Source organism: Lepisosteus oculatus, chromosome 19 (assembly GCF_040954835.1).
Source record: "Lepisosteus oculatus isolate fLepOcu1 chromosome 19, fLepOcu1.hap2, whole genome shotgun sequence".
Taxonomy (NCBI): domain Eukaryota; kingdom Metazoa; phylum Chordata; class Actinopteri; order Semionotiformes; family Lepisosteidae; genus Lepisosteus; species Lepisosteus oculatus.
Window position 1 is genome coordinate 2,540,323 of NC_090714.1, and position 15,930 is coordinate 2,556,252.

General features: G+C 44.3%; 1 protein-coding gene across 3 annotated transcripts in view; it reads left to right on the top strand.

Moving 5' to 3' along the window:
• Positions 1 to 15,930, top strand: part of tsc2 (TSC complex subunit 2) — a 45,934-nt gene that overhangs the window by 21,706 nt on the left and 8,298 nt on the right. For 2 of the 3 annotated variants that reach the window (XM_015359968.2, XM_015359970.2), the window contains 11 exons: positions 2,479 to 2,640; positions 3,146 to 3,301; positions 3,768 to 3,880; positions 4,697 to 4,936; positions 5,385 to 5,600; positions 8,336 to 8,404; positions 11,032 to 11,180; positions 11,686 to 12,245; positions 13,301 to 13,379; positions 13,608 to 13,694; positions 14,995 to 15,181. In XM_015359968.2, the coding sequence (XP_015215454.2) occupies positions 2,479 to 2,640; positions 3,146 to 3,301; positions 3,768 to 3,880; positions 4,697 to 4,936; positions 5,385 to 5,600; positions 8,336 to 8,404; positions 11,032 to 11,180; positions 11,686 to 12,245; positions 13,301 to 13,379; positions 13,608 to 13,694; positions 14,995 to 15,181 (2,018 nt within the window). The remainder of the gene's footprint in view (positions 1 to 2,478; positions 2,641 to 3,145; positions 3,302 to 3,767; positions 3,881 to 4,696; positions 4,937 to 5,384; positions 5,601 to 8,335; positions 8,405 to 11,031; positions 11,181 to 11,685; positions 12,246 to 13,300; positions 13,380 to 13,607; positions 13,695 to 14,994; positions 15,182 to 15,930) is intronic. The other variant, XM_015359969.2, reaches the window with a different exon arrangement.

The following is a 15,930-nucleotide window of genomic DNA, read 5'->3' on the forward strand; positions in this document are numbered from 1 at the left end:
TGTCAAAGGGAATTGAAAAAAGAAAAACAGGAGCTAGCAGTTAACCAAGAATATTTTGCGAGTTGGGAACTTTTGTACCTAGAAATGGTTTGTTCTAGGTGCTAGCGTGTACTGCGGATAGCCAGCAGCACTAAGGCTTAGCCAGGATATGCTGGAGTGCCTTTGGTTTTGGGGATCTTTGGTTTGCCGTTCAACAATGACTCTTGTGGTTTACCGGGTGCCTGGAGGAGTTGGTTATTTGCGAGATCGTGGCACTTCTGACAGTACCAAATAGGCATTAAAGTGATTAGGCTGTTGTAAAAGTGTCGATGGAAAAGGTAGTAAAATTACATCTGATACCAGTAAAACAATTAAATAACCAGTGAATTGTTAGGAAAAGAAATTCTTTCACAATCATAAAAAGGTTACTCTGGTGAACCCCACTTTTCAGACAGGGGGCGGCCATTTTGTTTAAAAAAATATATACCTGTAAGTTAAGGTCTGTCTATGTGGGGATGGGGGGGCTATTCGAGTTTATATGCCAGGGTTCACCAGAGTGACATGAGTCTCACCAGTCCTACATTTCTCTCTGCTTGCTTGAAATGGTGCTTATTGATGAGGTCAGGTACAAGATGTGACTTGGTATTTTTTCTGTATTTTTTTGAAAGACTGAGATTGTAGATGTTATTGCAAAACGTGAGTCTCAAAGTCGATAATGCTGTCTGTATAGGAGAAGCTGTATGGAAGAAGAAACTTTTTCATGGCTGATTTGTTAGATAAAAAGGTATTTTAATATTTTCTCTTTCGCTTGTCCTCTTATCGGAGTTCAAGTCATTATTTTTCCTTGGACTGTGATTTGCCGTGCTAACTAATGATTCTGGCAGAGAAATAAGGTGTGTTACCAGATTGTGATCACACATTGCACTCTCCACCAGGTTCACAAAAACAAATGAGTTCGATTGGCTTTGTGGGAACAGACCATAACCTTGCGACTTTCTTACACGTATTGGTATTGTATAGCTGAAAAAAGGTTTCCCATAAAAGAGACTATTAAAGAGGTCAGGGAAATTCTTTGTTACTTGTTTAAACTTAATTTAAATCTTGTGTAATCCCGTTTTACTTTTTTAAAAATAAATCTTACCGTTTTGGAACTTGTTTTTTGAGTTCCATATTGGTTTAAAACCAGAATCTCACTCCTGTTAACCTTTCCAGTCAAAACAGGTCATGAGAAATCCACTCGGAGCTGATTGGCATGTCTTGTCGGTGATAACTGGTTAACTCAAAAATTCTGAAGCCCATTAGTGAAACGTTCTGTACTTTTACAGAACAGTGAGGTAGGTACTGTATATGCAACGGCTAATCTAGCTGACATGGCCACAATCATTAGCATGGCAAATGACTGTTTGAGAAGAAGCCGCTCCAGAAGAAAGTATAGCACAGCTTTTGAAAGTATTTACTATAGTAAGAAATTAAATGAAAGAGTTCCGAGCTTCTCCTATAAAGTCTGATTTGAACATGGTTACAATCACAAAGGCGCAGATATTTGTGTAATAAGATTCTATCTTATTCGATTATGAAATCAGACCAATTTCATTTCAGATTCCAAGAACCTATAGATGGTCTTCTAACCACATAAAGCAATTGCTTCAAAACAAAGTTGACTTCAAAGAACCTCTTTTCATCTTGATGTAGTTTACCCTAGATCCCAAATAAATTTGTTAGCTCTTTGATTTATTCTGTAGTAAGGTCCTGTGGCGGTACAGTAACTGCTCTAAGAACTGTTTATCAGTCGTTGCAGTGTGTTTTGTTTTTATAGAGTTAAATGCTTTGCTTAATTGGAGGTCACGGGGAAAACGTTTCCATTGGCTTTGCCATGCAATGAACTTTTAATATTAAAAAAGTTCAACGTGATTTTCTGCTTAAAAGCCCTGCCTTGTATGTTGTAATATGAAAAAACAAAAACCCGTGATGCTTCACTGCAAATTCCACATTCCCTGATAAATGTGTCTTGCTGGCTTTGTTCTGGGATACCAAGCACACCAAGAGCTTTGTGTATTTATTTTAAGTTATCAATTTACAGTTTTGTTTTTGGAAACCTAGAACAGTAAAATATGACCTAAGTGGACAAAAGACATCCTTGCATGTGTTTAAAATGTTGTCCTCTTATGCCATAATTGCCATTAATGCAAGTGCCATTTGTGATGGTTGTTTTAGAAAGTAAATACACAAACATGGGAAAAGGGAACCGTAAGGGCTGGTTTGGCAGACCTATGCAAAATTCACTTTATCCTTCTCCTTTCTCCCTGGTGTGCATGACCCTCTGCGTGTTTGCTTTGTAAACTACATCAGAAGTGAAAAGAGGCTACGGACAGGCTTTATTTGTACACGCTGGCTGGTACCAAGTCACAGCTTGTCTCCTGCACCCGGTGTGGTATGTGGGGGAGCCCGTGGGGTGCTGGAAGGTGACCCCCCCCTCCCTCCGTGACCTTCTTCGAACAGGATGCAGACCTCGGTCACCACCACCAGCCTGGGCTCGGCGGACGAGAGCTCCATGGCGCAGGCCGACGACAGCCTGAAGACCGTCCACCTGGAGCTCACCGAGACCTGCCTGGACATGATGGCCCGCTACGTCTTCTCCAACTTCTCTGCCCTCCCCAAGAGGTGAGTCCCACAGGGCCCACGGGGAGCGGCCGGGGTGAACTCCCATCAAGGGGCGGACGCTGAATTGTGTTTCTGAACCGCTAGTAAAGAATATCACCTTTTTAGTATGTGTTACTGCTCATAACCATACAACAAGAACCATGACCGACAGCTTGAGACCATTTCAGCTGGGCTAGTCTTAATCGCCCCTGTCTTAGCCTCCGTAGCACGAAAGAGTCATTACAAGAACCAAATCTTGGACATTGTGATGCTCTCTGACTGGGGGGGGGGAATCTCATGGTAGAGGAGGATCCGATGTTTCTCACTGTGGAACGAAATAGTTCTTCCACATGTCGTCAAACGAACCGAGACCGAGTGCAAATTGCCTCTGGGCCAATTTTAGCATTTCGGAGGGGCTCATATCACGCTAATACTGTATATTGGCCTGTGTACACTCGGAATGGACTGCTCCCCTTCACCCACTTTATGACTTCTGTATCTGCTGACCACTGTTAATTGTGCACAGGTCCCCAGTGGCCGAGTTCCTGCTGGCTGGAGGCAGAAGCATGACCTGGCTGGTTGGAAACAAGCTGGTTACCATAACGACCAGCGGAGGAGTGAGGACCCAGTCTCTGCTAGGCCTGGATCTGTCGGAGAGGCAGAGTGGAGGGGAACTGACCAGGTTGAGACGAGCAGGCCTTGATTTCCAGTCTGGACTCCTTAGGGACCGCTTACCGCAAGCTGAGATTTGCTTTTCTAGCTTGGAAATCTATTGAGTGTAAAATATATATATATTTTAGGACAACTTCACAAGTAAATTAAAAACCATGAACACTATTTTGAGTTTTATACTAATATCAATTTCGCATATGTATTTGTATTATGTATTTTCATTCCGGTGTTGGGAATAAAATGTACAAAAACATGATTCATGATTCTAAGCAGGTACAGTACTGTTTTCTCTACTTTTCCTTAAAACATTCTCACATTATATTCAGTGCTGTAATAACCAGTATTAATAGGATTCTCAGTGGTGCTTCAGTTCAGGACGGCCCAGGAAGTGCCTTTTTGATTGATTACAGGCCACTTTGATTGATGCAGTGTCACTTGTGGCCGTAAATGCCGTCTGATTTTCATTTTTGTTTCAGATCAGATCCATCTCTTCACACGAGATTTACCAAAGAAGCACCAGCAAAACTGGAGTCGCAGTCAGGCCAGCAGGTTGGCCGAGCCACGAGAATCCGAGTGCGCTCCATGTCAGGTGAGACGGTCACCCTGCACGCCTTCTCCAGACCTCAGTGCCCTTTGCCAGATACTAAATTATGGCAGGTTTTTTCTGCAGACAGAGCTTTTTAAAGAGATTTTATCTCCAGTTCTTAGATCTTTAAAGCATTAAAGCAGGAGCTGTGTTTTCCCAACTATAACTTTGGCTGTAAGCTATGGGCAGACAGGTTTGGCGTGTCTTTTCGGTGCCTTTACGTCTTATAATTGCCAGCTTAATTACTGAATTGATATTGAGATCCCGAATATCACTTTGATAATTCCGGATTAGCTGGAGCAAAGACTTGTAATGGAAGTGTCAGGGCTGACTTTTCTGGAAAGATAGAATGATTTTTTAGATATCTTTTGAGCCACATCAACTTACACTTCCTGGAATCAGAAAAGTCCACCCCTTACCCTGTGACATAGGTCTGCTGCTGTGTTTGAAGAAGCAGGCGCCTTCCCATCTCCTGTGTGCGCGGACTCCCACTGTAGCAGCTCACTGAGGCCTGTTGTAGCAGAACTGTGTTCAGACAAGTCTCTCCTCCCTTGATCTGCTGTTTTCTGCCAAGCCTGTTAATTTGGCACCTGCCATCTTTCACCCACTTACACTGTCGTCTGATCTTGGAAGTATGAGACTTCAAAACAGGACTCTCTTCTCCAGGCCAATAAGGAAAACCTGCTTAATTAGCTTGAGCTGCCAGGAGGAAGGAAACCTGCAGATATTTAGGAACAAGTAAAGCTTAATTCCGTGTTGAAAAGTTATTTTTCCCCTCTTCACTGCTCCTTCAGCCTCTCGCTGTTCGGTTTGGTTTAGGTGGCCACGCCCTCCGTGCCGGCACCGCTCAGAGCCTGAGCCCGCTCGTCTCTCCCTCGGAGAGCGAGTTCTGCGGTCCGGGCTCCCCCGCGGCTCAGGGCTTGGATAACTCGGCGGGCTGCGGGAGGTCCGAATCCGTGCCAGCCCCCCCGCCTTCCCAGATGGACAAGTCCGGTCTGGCTGAGTTTGCGCCCATGCTGACCCAGGGCTGGGCCGAGATCTTCATTCGCAGGCCTTCAGGTTAGAGCCACAAGGGTCAGCAGCGGGGGGCTTTGGGGTGTTTTATCCAGTGTTGGTATGCGCTGTATACCATGGTATACTTTGGGGTATACTATGCTAAAAGAAGCAGTAGAAATCCTAAGTAAAAATGCTTCAGTAGTACAACTGTATGAAAGTATACAATACAGTGCAATAGTATAAAATAGTTTTTATACAAAAGGTAAGCTGGCACTACAATTAAAAAATGAAGTTACCTGCAGTCTGTGCCTTTTCTGTTGTTTATCTTTTGTTTCATACTGCCTAGCAGAGAATTGAAGCCATTTTCAAATGTCTTTATTCTTTTCAGCTTTTTGTGGATTCTTTTCTAGTCATTCCCCATCTGGTGAAGGTCGATGACCATTTGCCTGCTGTCTTTGATCAGTTCTCTAACTTTAACCGTGATGATGAATGCCATTACTTTTCGGTTCAGGCAATACCAGCTGGTTGATGTGCCTGGAAAACCCCCCCAGCCCTTTCTCCTCGGAGGTGGGCAACATGCCCTTGCAAGAGCTGTCCAATGTCCTCATGGCTCTGGAGAGGATCAAGGAACCCAGGGCTCCCGACGTGCCTAAATCGCCCACTGGGCCGGAAGGGAGCCACACGCACGGCGCAAAGAAACCCTCCTTAATCCAGCGCTCGAACACCGGTAAGGCTGTCTCACTCTGCCCCAGCGCTACGGCGAGAGTTCTCCCTCAGGTGATGGGGCAGTGAAGCCGTACCGCCCTCTCTGGCTCTGGAGTACCATTATAATGGGTTTCCAGAGTTGCAGTCTAATATCCTGAACGTACAGTGAAAAGTAAATGAATATCTGAGGGGCCCGTGTTCAGTTGTACCACAGAAACATACACAGCCAAGAGAATCCCAGCTGATAGCCTGCTAGAAAGTTCTGGGGAGAACCCTGCATCTTTTAATGTGCCAGACAGCTCACAGGATGTCAGTGGAGCAGTATACTGCTTCAGTTCCCATTCCAGATTATCAGATGGCGATCATGGATGACATTTGACTGTTTCTCTAGGTTTTGATTTATATTCTCGTGCAGCTTCCTCAGCAGATGCCTGTTTCTGTGCAGCTTCCTCTGCTTATCTCCTTTCTTTATGACCAGCAATGTTGTTGTCATTCTTTTTGCCACCAAAAAATTCCGAGAGTCTCATGCGCTTAGTATCAGGGTTCGAACATCCAGCTGTAAGAATGCTCTCGGCCAGAATTTCTTTTGCGGTTCTTTGTTTTTTTTTTTTGAAAAGTGTTCTACCTCATCTTTTCATTCATTTTGTTGCTTTATTTTTGCAGTGATTCATTGCCTCCTGTAATCTCTTGAAGGTGTCTGCAATCTAAACAGAAGCAGCACCCAGTGGTCCAGATTTGCCCAAACACCATGTCAGATTAAATTACATCTCCGTTTTATGGGGGAAAGATACAAGTGATATACGATTGTGAGGGAGAGTCTTAACACTGAATGAATGCATCAAATTATAGAGATGTTTTATTACTAATTGCAACGCTAAATATAAAGTGCTGAATTTAATATTAAGAGGATAAGACTTTTCTTAACAAAAAGTATTTTTCTGTAAAGGGTCATCCATTTATGAGCTATGAACCAGTGGCGCTTTTCTGTCAGGTTAGGCGTTGAAAATGACATTTAAGTGGAACTGGTCGTTTTTAGTTGTTAGCGATGAGTCATTACTGAATGTCAATATTCTGTCTTGATGTGAGAAGGCTGCTAAGTGAATATCCGATCCTTCATTTATGCTTGCATTGTTTTTCCGTTCTTTTCTGATTTGTGCCCAGTGCTAATTTCTTCATGCGGTCTTGCCTAGGCAAGTGAAATCTGTAATTCTGTGAAGGAAATTCTGTGTACAGGAGACTGCAAGTGAGAGAATTACTTTACCACAAAACCACTATTTATTTACCATATTTTTGCTAATGCATTTTAGCGTATGATGGTAATTAAGATGACTATATTTGGCATTTAGACACATTTAGCTAATCTTAATTCCACTTGGATATTGCTCTCCAGCATTTATGTTGGTTAGTGGTATGAGAAAGACCAACGGTTCATGGATCTTTAATGTCTTAGAAGCAGATTGCATTGGGGAAAAATAGGAAACATTTTCTTTTTTCTGACGATCATTTACAGAGCACTTTGAAGCTTAGTCTGTAGTCTCTCACAGTAAAAAGTGTTTTTGGTTACGCAGTTCAGGTGACGTTTTAATTTGTTTCATCCACAGAATTATAAATTTAATATTACTAAAATGCAGGGGTCCATGTTTAACTATTGTTTTCAATTAATATCATTGCAAAGCAATCTATGTTAATGTTATTTATGTTAATGTATATGTTATGTACCATGGATAACCATTTCCATTGTGAAAGCATTTTCTTTATGAAATACCCGTTAAAAGGCATGCCTTTTTCAAGAAGCCTAATTAATGCTAATATTTAGGACTGTGTGGCAGGAGCGTAGTTTTGTGGTCCATTAACATAACTGCAGCAAGATTACGTGAAACACAGTGTTAGTTAACCGCATATAAAATGCTTTTCTTCAAGAGCAGTTACAAATGAAAGGACCACCTCTAGCTGGATGAGACCCTGGGATCAATCAGCTGTTTCTTGAATGAAACCCAAGGGTCAACTTGACCAATATGACTGGGTAGCTTCTTGCACAATCCCACAACCCTTTGGGGGTAAAGAACTAACCCCTATCTCTCTTTTAAATGCTCTACCACAGAGTTTCTGCTGGTTCCCCCTGGCTTGTGTCTCGGTGTCTGTTTTGAAGGGGTTCTCCGAGTTGACTTTGGTAATGGCTTTAACAAAATTTAGGGTACTTGTATCAGGTCCCCTCGTAGTCTTTCAGCCCTTCAAGGACAGCCTGGTGAGTGCCTGTTCATGCAGCCAGCATGTACCGGGGCAGTCTGAGTGAAGCACATCGCACGGGGGTACGACAGCAGTGTCCTGCCCGCGACTTGATTCCACAACCCCCATGTTTGGTCACCAACATGCCTCTTTAGTTAAAGAGGAAATCTGCATTCCACTGTAGATGGGGACTTGTGCCAAGTCAAAACTTCGACCCACCCTCAATAGGCGTTTGCAAACCTCGGTGGGAGATATCCTCTGGCTGTTACTGGTGTTACCGAGTAAGTACTGGGTTCACAATTTGTGACGGCCAGGTGGGTTTGGGTTTTGATTTGGTCTAGGCCTTTGTGTTGTTGGTGCCTTTGTCTTGTTTCTTCAGACCATTTCCTCTGTTCATAATTCAGCTTCTTTGCAGTTCCTCACCCGTGTTGTTGTAGATTTTTTTTTTTCCCCCGTACATACTTTTTTACTTTATTTTCAAAGTGTGTTCTCTTTCTGCCTTTTTTATTCGGCTTGGTTTCCCTTTTACAGTGGCGTCTTTCTCTTCTCTCTACCTACCCGGCTCCCAAGTGAAGTTGCACAGGAGTATATCCTGGGCAGGTATATACACATTTCAATATACGTTTAACAAGAAGTCCAGTGCTGACTGGCCTAGAGAGAGACCAACAAAAGACCAATAAATGCTGATGATTCATGACCCCTTCATTTCCTCATAACCTCTTTTGTCCCCCTTTCCCTCTCTGACCACACCAGACCCCCTCCAATCTCATCATTAACTCTTCTGTATGAGGACTTCCACAGCATGCGAACAGACCGTGTCAAAACCTAGATCCTTGCTGACATGCTGTTATTAAACCAGAGCAACTTAAAACAAATTGCTGCATTTTGGGTTCAAGTGGATAGTCCAGATTGCCCTTGGAAAGCAATCGTCGTGTGAGGTTTCTGTATTTGTTATTTTGTTTAGAAAAGGGATAATAGTATTAATAATATGAGGAAATTGTGTGATCTAGACCAGAATATCCCACTCCTGGTCTTGGGGGACATCTATTGCTAATGGTTTTCAATTCAGCCGAGCTGAACTTGAACCAACAAGTTTTTTTTTTTACTAGAATCTTTCAATCTTTTTTCTACTCAAAGATTGGAGAGTAAGAAAAGTAATAGTTAAAAGGCACCCTTTTGCATGTCTGGGAACTAAGTTCAAATTAAGCCCTGTAATAGATCTGTTATGGGTTCAGTGATTTGAGTGCTCGGGTGTCACAGAAGCCAGCGGTTGTGTGGGTCTCCAAGACCCTGGATCTTGACACCTGTCTAGCCATCATCCAGCCTTCCACTTGTCCAAAATGGGGCAAAAAAAGTATTGAATGAGACATTCTTCTTGGAAGAGTCACAATAAGGAAAATTCACTTCTGCAGTAAATCTCATATCCTTCCCTCTTTTTCCCCTCCGGATTGGAAATTCATAAATATAAATCACGGCATGTTTGCAAAGGTTAAGGCTTTGACTCGGACCATTTTTTTGTGATGAGCACGTTTTGGAAAAGAACTGCAGATAACTGCTGCGCCTTGTTTAATCAGCCTCGCAGCGTGGCTTTAGTGATTCTGCTGATTGCTGTGTGGTCAGGCCTGCTTGTCTTTGTGAAGTGAATCAGCCAGGACTGTGTGGTATAACCAAGTTCCACTGATTTTGTTCAACAAACTCAATGCTCCCTTTTCACAAAAACTAAGGTGAGGGAAACCTATAGGGATGGAACAGTAGAAGAACATGCGATGGGAAATGAGGACACAAGAATGTGGCTTGCCTTGAATGTTTTATGCAGAATTGTCTGAACGTATATGAAAAAAGTTCATCCATCATCATATTCAAAAAACACTTGGATGGGGCTGTCTTTGGGGAAATCAACAAATTCTACTTTGTGGTTATACTTAAGCAAGAATTAGCGTGGGGTTTTTTCCTTAATACAAAGTTTATTTCATTGTTTATTTCATGTCCAATTTTCTGAAACATGTTTATTCACAATTTATAATAAGAGGTTCTAGTTAAACCACAACTGAATTAAATTTCATTTCAGAGCAGGATATGGTTATAAAAGTAGCAGCTATTAATCACTATGTGCACACAGACCACAAATTATAAAATCATGTCCGCAGAATGGTTGTTACTTCAGTAGCTCAGAGCAAAAATGGACTTTGTTACTTTCATTTAGTCATTTGTAAATTACAACTAAGTTGCAGATGTTTGAAATGCTGATGCCAGTGTATGGACTTGTATTTGCTGAATTGATTTCCGACAAGGATAGTGTTCTTTGTGTGATAATAGGAAATCTGACACAGTTTATGCAGTCATGGGCTGCATTGGAAAGGGAGTTTATGTTTATCCAGTCACAGATAAAGTAATCCATGGAGCCTGGCTGGAGAAAATTGCTCCGCTTGATCTCGGACCTCCAGAGCGAAAGACCCTGGCACCGTTTTTTCTTTACAGCAAAACTGTTAGGACCAAAGGACAAAGAAGGAAAGTGAGAATGAAACTCCTTCGCCTTTTGAGAAGGTTGTAGATAGTGAAGTGGAACCTGTGTTTTGGACAGTGACGGTTATATTCTTAAACATGATAAAAATAAACCTTCTGGGACAGACTGGGAAATTTCTAAAGTACACTGCTCCAGTATACGTCGTCCTTTATTGAAACAAAATGAGGGAGGAAGTTATAATGCAAAACAGTCTGAAGGAAAGCCAGTAGTGTTCTTGTACGAATATTAGGCCTAAATAGAATAAAGACAGATAGTCATACTAGTAGATTTTAAGTTTCTGGAGCTGTGGTGTGCATTGGGCGTCAGGTTCTTTTGCATATTTGTTAACCTCTTTCGGACGCTGTTTCACTGTATTGTATCATGAAACCGTCGATTGCGCGAGTCATGAGGGAAAGTCATGCCCGCATTACAAAGAAAACGACACACGTGAAAGTCACACATTCGTCGTGTGCGATAGGGGACTAAAAGAGTCCGAGTTCTTCTCTCAGTGCGCGAGTCAGGTCGCATGACATCACAGCGCGTCCCCTTGTCTGGGACACAGGGTTACTCCTCCCCCCAGGCTCGTTCCAGGCCCAGTATTTTTCCGAATGCCGAACGGCAAGGTCTCTCGGGTTTAAGAGCTGATAGGTGGGGCCTGCCAGCGCTGGGTGTCGGCAGCCGCGGGTCTCCTTAGGGCGTGTGTGGTGTCTCTCTCTCCTGGTAGAATCGGTGGTGGTGCTGGAGGAGGGGGCCAGAGAGAAAGGCGGCGACTCACCAGCAGAGTCCCCCGAGAGTGAGGAGTTCGAGGCCATGCCCCCAGAGCCTATTTTCATGAGCGGAGAGAAAATCAAAGTCCAGGGAGCTTACAGCAGGGTAAGTGAGGTAAAACCTCCAGTGGTCAAAGAAAAGGTTTTCAGCAGTTTGCGCGATTGAAGGCTTGAGGATATTGCAGGGCCTACCCATTATATCCTGCAAAGCTACGTCTAAAAAAAGCTACGGAACGTCTTAAAAATTTCAGCAGCATGTTAGAGTGCTTTGCTGCGATACGTTATGGTAGAACGTGAGCCTGCCTGACTCATTCTGTAGGTTTGGTCTAAGTTCTTGATGTTTAAGTGGAGTTTTCTAAGTTTCAATAGGACCTGCTCCCTCTGCCCGGGGACGACATGAGAACCACTTGTTGTTAATTATAAGAATCCCTGTAATGAGTCACGTGGGGACGTACCTCAAAACTCAGGCAAAGAAAAACCCGAACACGTTTAATGGGGAACCTGCGATCGGCGTTCCCTCCAGCATCTGGGGTAAATGGTTCCAGACCTCGGTGAAGCACCTGAGCCTAGAGAACTCTCTGACCCGGAACCGTGGCGTCGTTTCTGTCTAGTCCTCCTCGAGCTCCAGCCAGGACGAGGAGCGGTCCACCCCGCTGGAGGACGTCGGCGTCGGCGCCGTGCCCATCGAGAGGGGGAGCCTGTCCACTCCCAGCCTGGAAGAGGAGCTGCCCTTCCAGCACCCGCAGACCCTCAACAAGTCCAGCTCCTCCCCCGAGCTGCAGGCCCTGCAGGAAGCCTTCGCAGAGGCGCCCCGCCGCGAGGATGGCGGCAGGGGGAAGCCCGCGGCCGAGGCCAGGCGGGAGCTGGAGGAAGAGCCCCTCGCCGAGGAGGACGCCGGGCCCGTGGAAGGAGGCCGAGCAGCAGCAGCAGCAGCACCGGGAGGAGGAGGAGGAGGAGGAGCGTCGGTGGCCGCAGCCTCGAGGATGAAGCTGGAGTTCCCGGCGCCCCAGCTGGCTCCCCTCTCTCCCCTCTCTCCCGGCGGCCACCGGCCCCGCGGCCACACCATCTCCGTGTCGGCCCCCTCGCGCCGCGAGAGGAAGATGGAGCGCGACTCCTACCGCGGCAGGGGGGCCGCCTCCAGCGCCGAGAAGTCCGCGGGCCTGAGTCCGAGGTAAGGCCGGTCCCGTCGCGGAGATGTCTCACGGGAGGCGGAGGAGGCGAAATATCGGGGAGTTGTTTAAGGGGCCCCGATGGTCCGACCTCTGTATCATTCAAATTCAAAACAAAAAAGGGTTCTCTAAATGAGGTTTTTCTGGTTTTCAGAACACTTCTTATTCATTAGCTTATCCATTGCTTCCATTAGTGGGGTCCCAGAGGTCCCCTGTGTAAATCAAATCTTCTTTGTTTATAATATTTACAGCCTCGTGTCCTGTACGTAGTTTGACGGGATCAAAGTTGAAATAGCCCATTATCATGAAGTGTTTCACTCTTTCACCTGACACTGTGAAAAATGGCAGAGAATCCCTTATGGAAATTAATTTAGTTCATCATTATTTAATAATTGTTCTTTTTCAGGGATAAATGTTTTTTTGCTTTATGCTTGGTATATTGCTTTTTTTTTAACCTCCAAGTTGCAGGGATTAAATGTAAAATGCAAGTACTTGTAGGTGTTAAAGGCAAGCATAGTGTAAGATTTAGGTAGGCCTTAACATGTAAAGTAGTGCTGTTCTACTACAGTAGCTACCCTTAAGCACCTGTTGTCTTAACTATTACTGTGGGCTGGGAATTACTCATTTTACTGATCTTCTTTTCTGCTAAATAGCCATCTTCATGTGCCTGTGTCCGTATGCAAGTGTTGTCCAATTTTAGTTCAGCTGTAATGCTTTTATCAGATGTAATTGCACAAAATCAGCAGAAAAAAACCTTTTACTTACATAATCAGGTGAAAATCAGTGGGTGTTGGGTCCTTGGTAATTCAGCAAAAGAACAGATAGTGCAGTAGCTATTCTTGTGGTGCTGTAATGTACAGTGAAGGGTAATGCGTTTATTTTTAAATGGCATTTTAATATTCCTATGAGATTGAGTTTTTCACTTGGTCAAAGTCTCAGGCCATAAAGCTAAGATTTTGGCTTTATTTACAAAACTAAACACTGTCTTGGAGTTGACCGCTCAGTGATAAAGATGATCTGATTTAATCATTGAATGTATTTCTGTTTCCTCTTCCAGCTTCGTGTTCCTTCAGCTGTACCATTCACCCTTTTTTGGAAATGAGTCCAACAAGCCATTGCTTCTCCCTAAGTCGCAGGTGAGGCTGTATCACTTTGAATGGAAATACAAACTCAATACAACTCAATCTGACAAGTGGTTGAAGGGTCTTTCACTGCTGTCTCATTCCCTGGGCTAGAATTAGCAGGGTAGCCTAATGATTTAGCAAGCATGTGCCACTGTTATTTCTCATGTCCATGAATGGAATATTCACCCTGATGTGCTCTGGTACGTGCTTGTCGAGTAAAATGTTCTCTTTTGTCTTCAGCTCATAGACCGAGCTGTCAAAGTTCTGGATCAAATGCCACCATATGACACCCACAAAATTGGAGTGGTGTTTGTAGGCGCAGGACAGGTGAGTGTGTTTGCTGCACTGCATCTTTCTCCTGGGAAAGATTTCACAGCCTTACCACAGCGGATGGCATTTTTTGGTTCCCATAAAAGATTCCACAGAATGTCTGTCTTTGAACCCCAGAATCTTGTGTTCAGTCATTTTTCGTTGAGAGCTTATTGAGACCACGTGACAGTGGGATTCCAACCAGACCTGGTTTGGTTTTCTTACGAGTTGTTCTCCTTATAGATGCACAGTACCTACAGTTTTTGCAAATGGATTTCTTCTGGCGTGTCTTAAATCTGGCCTCGTGTGTTTTTCTTTACGTTTAATTTGAGAATGAAATGGGCGGACAGTGGTTAAATCTGCAGGCTCGCAGCGCTGGGGCCCTGGGTTCAATACTGGGCCTGCTGCCTGTGTGGAGTTTGTATGTTCTCCACATGTTCATGTGAGTTTGCTCCGGGTGCTCTGGTTTCCCTCCGCAGTCCAAAGACAAGCTGCTAGATGAATTGACTTCTAGGAACATGTGCTCTGGTGTGAGTGTGTGTCCTGAGATGGACTGGTGTCCCACCCAGGGTGTATCCTGCCCTGTGCCCGTTGCTTGCTGGGATATGCTCTGGCTCCCCCATGACCCTGTAGATAAATCAGAAAATGGATGGAGGGATGAAGGCGAGATGATCAGTTTTATTGCAGTTCGTGTTTCTCATTTGCATGGAAAAACTTCAGAGGTGGAAGCTGCGTACTTCTATTCATTCTAAAGATGTTTCGTCAGTGGTACTGCTTGCAGCGCTGTGCCTGGAAAAAGACTTTTGTTATCAGTGGCTAAATAGATGACCGCATATTTCTCACAGGTGATTGGCCATGATTCTCTCAGTTAGATCCATGAAATTGAAACCGGGAGGAAAAGCCAGGTCTTTCAACTATCAATGGATGGATAGATGATTCAGTTGAATGCTTATCCAGCAGATAAAGCAGCAGTACTTTTATTTTTATATATTATTATGTGCACTTCTCCTTGCATTATAAGTGTTCATACGGCAAAGTCTTGTAATGAATGCATTTGCTTAGATCAGAGGGCATCAGCCCAGTGAAGGGAAACGAACTGGTAATGTGAGACTTTATTCTAAAGGGCTTTTCCCATCTTTTTGATGGATCAAAGCTGCTAAAAACAATTTACATTACATTTACATTTGAAGTAACAGTTTCCTTTTATTGTTCTCTTTATGTAACATTTACTTACTGCACTGCAATTCGTGTTCTGAAGTATGCTATAGTCTACCTGCTTCGATCTCAGGCCCACATTCTCTCTCTCGGTCTTTCACAGGCGAATAATGAAGTTTCCATCCTCTCGAATGAATATGGATCCAACAGGTACGCCCACTTCCTCACGGGCCTGGGCAAACTGATCTATCTGAAGGACTGTGACCCCGACCAGATCTTCCTGGGTGGGCTGGACCAGTACGGTGATGATGGGGAGTTTACCTACTGCTGGCATGATGACATTATGCAGGGTGAGGCGCAGAGAACTGAATTCCTCTTCCTGATTAAGGCTTGACAGGTCACACACACCTTGTTTTCTATAGCTGGCATGGAGCTCTGGTGACCTACTATGATTGGTGAGACCTCTTCAGTTTCAGTAGGGCTGCAATCTCTATAACAAGCCATGCTGTCTGTGCTAGTTTACGTATTAGCATCCACAAAATGATTTCCCCCCATAGTTTATATTGAAAATCTGTTCCCTTGTGACTGTCTCTTTTGCCTTTAGCCATCATGGGCACATTTGAGAGAACATGCCCCTTCTGCACAGGAATTGAGTGCATTTGTTTTGTTTTAGACGGCCTTTTTTTCCAGCCCGATTCCGAACGCAGCGCGGTTTTTAAAAAGGCCGGTCAGGCTGATGGTATAGGTTGGTTGGGGTCCTCATCCCTGAATTGGAAGTGCTGAGCTTGAGTCCAGGGGAGAACTTGGCCGAAGTGGCCTCTGTTGAGCCCAAAGCTGCACAGCTCTGTAGCTCTCAGTGATTCAGTGATTCTTTGGTTAGAGGCGTGCAGTGAGGATGTTCCTCTGCTTTCAGCTTCCTGTGTTCGCTTATACAGGAGGTTTCAGTGGAGAGGTGAGTTTGAAATTAAGAATAAAACATCTCGATGCCCATGCGGTCTGCAAGCTGGGATGTTTTGTATTCGCTGTCTGCATTGGGGAGCGAGTGGGACTTAAAAGCACTGGCGTATAAATCTGCCAGGACGGACTGGAATGGGCACAA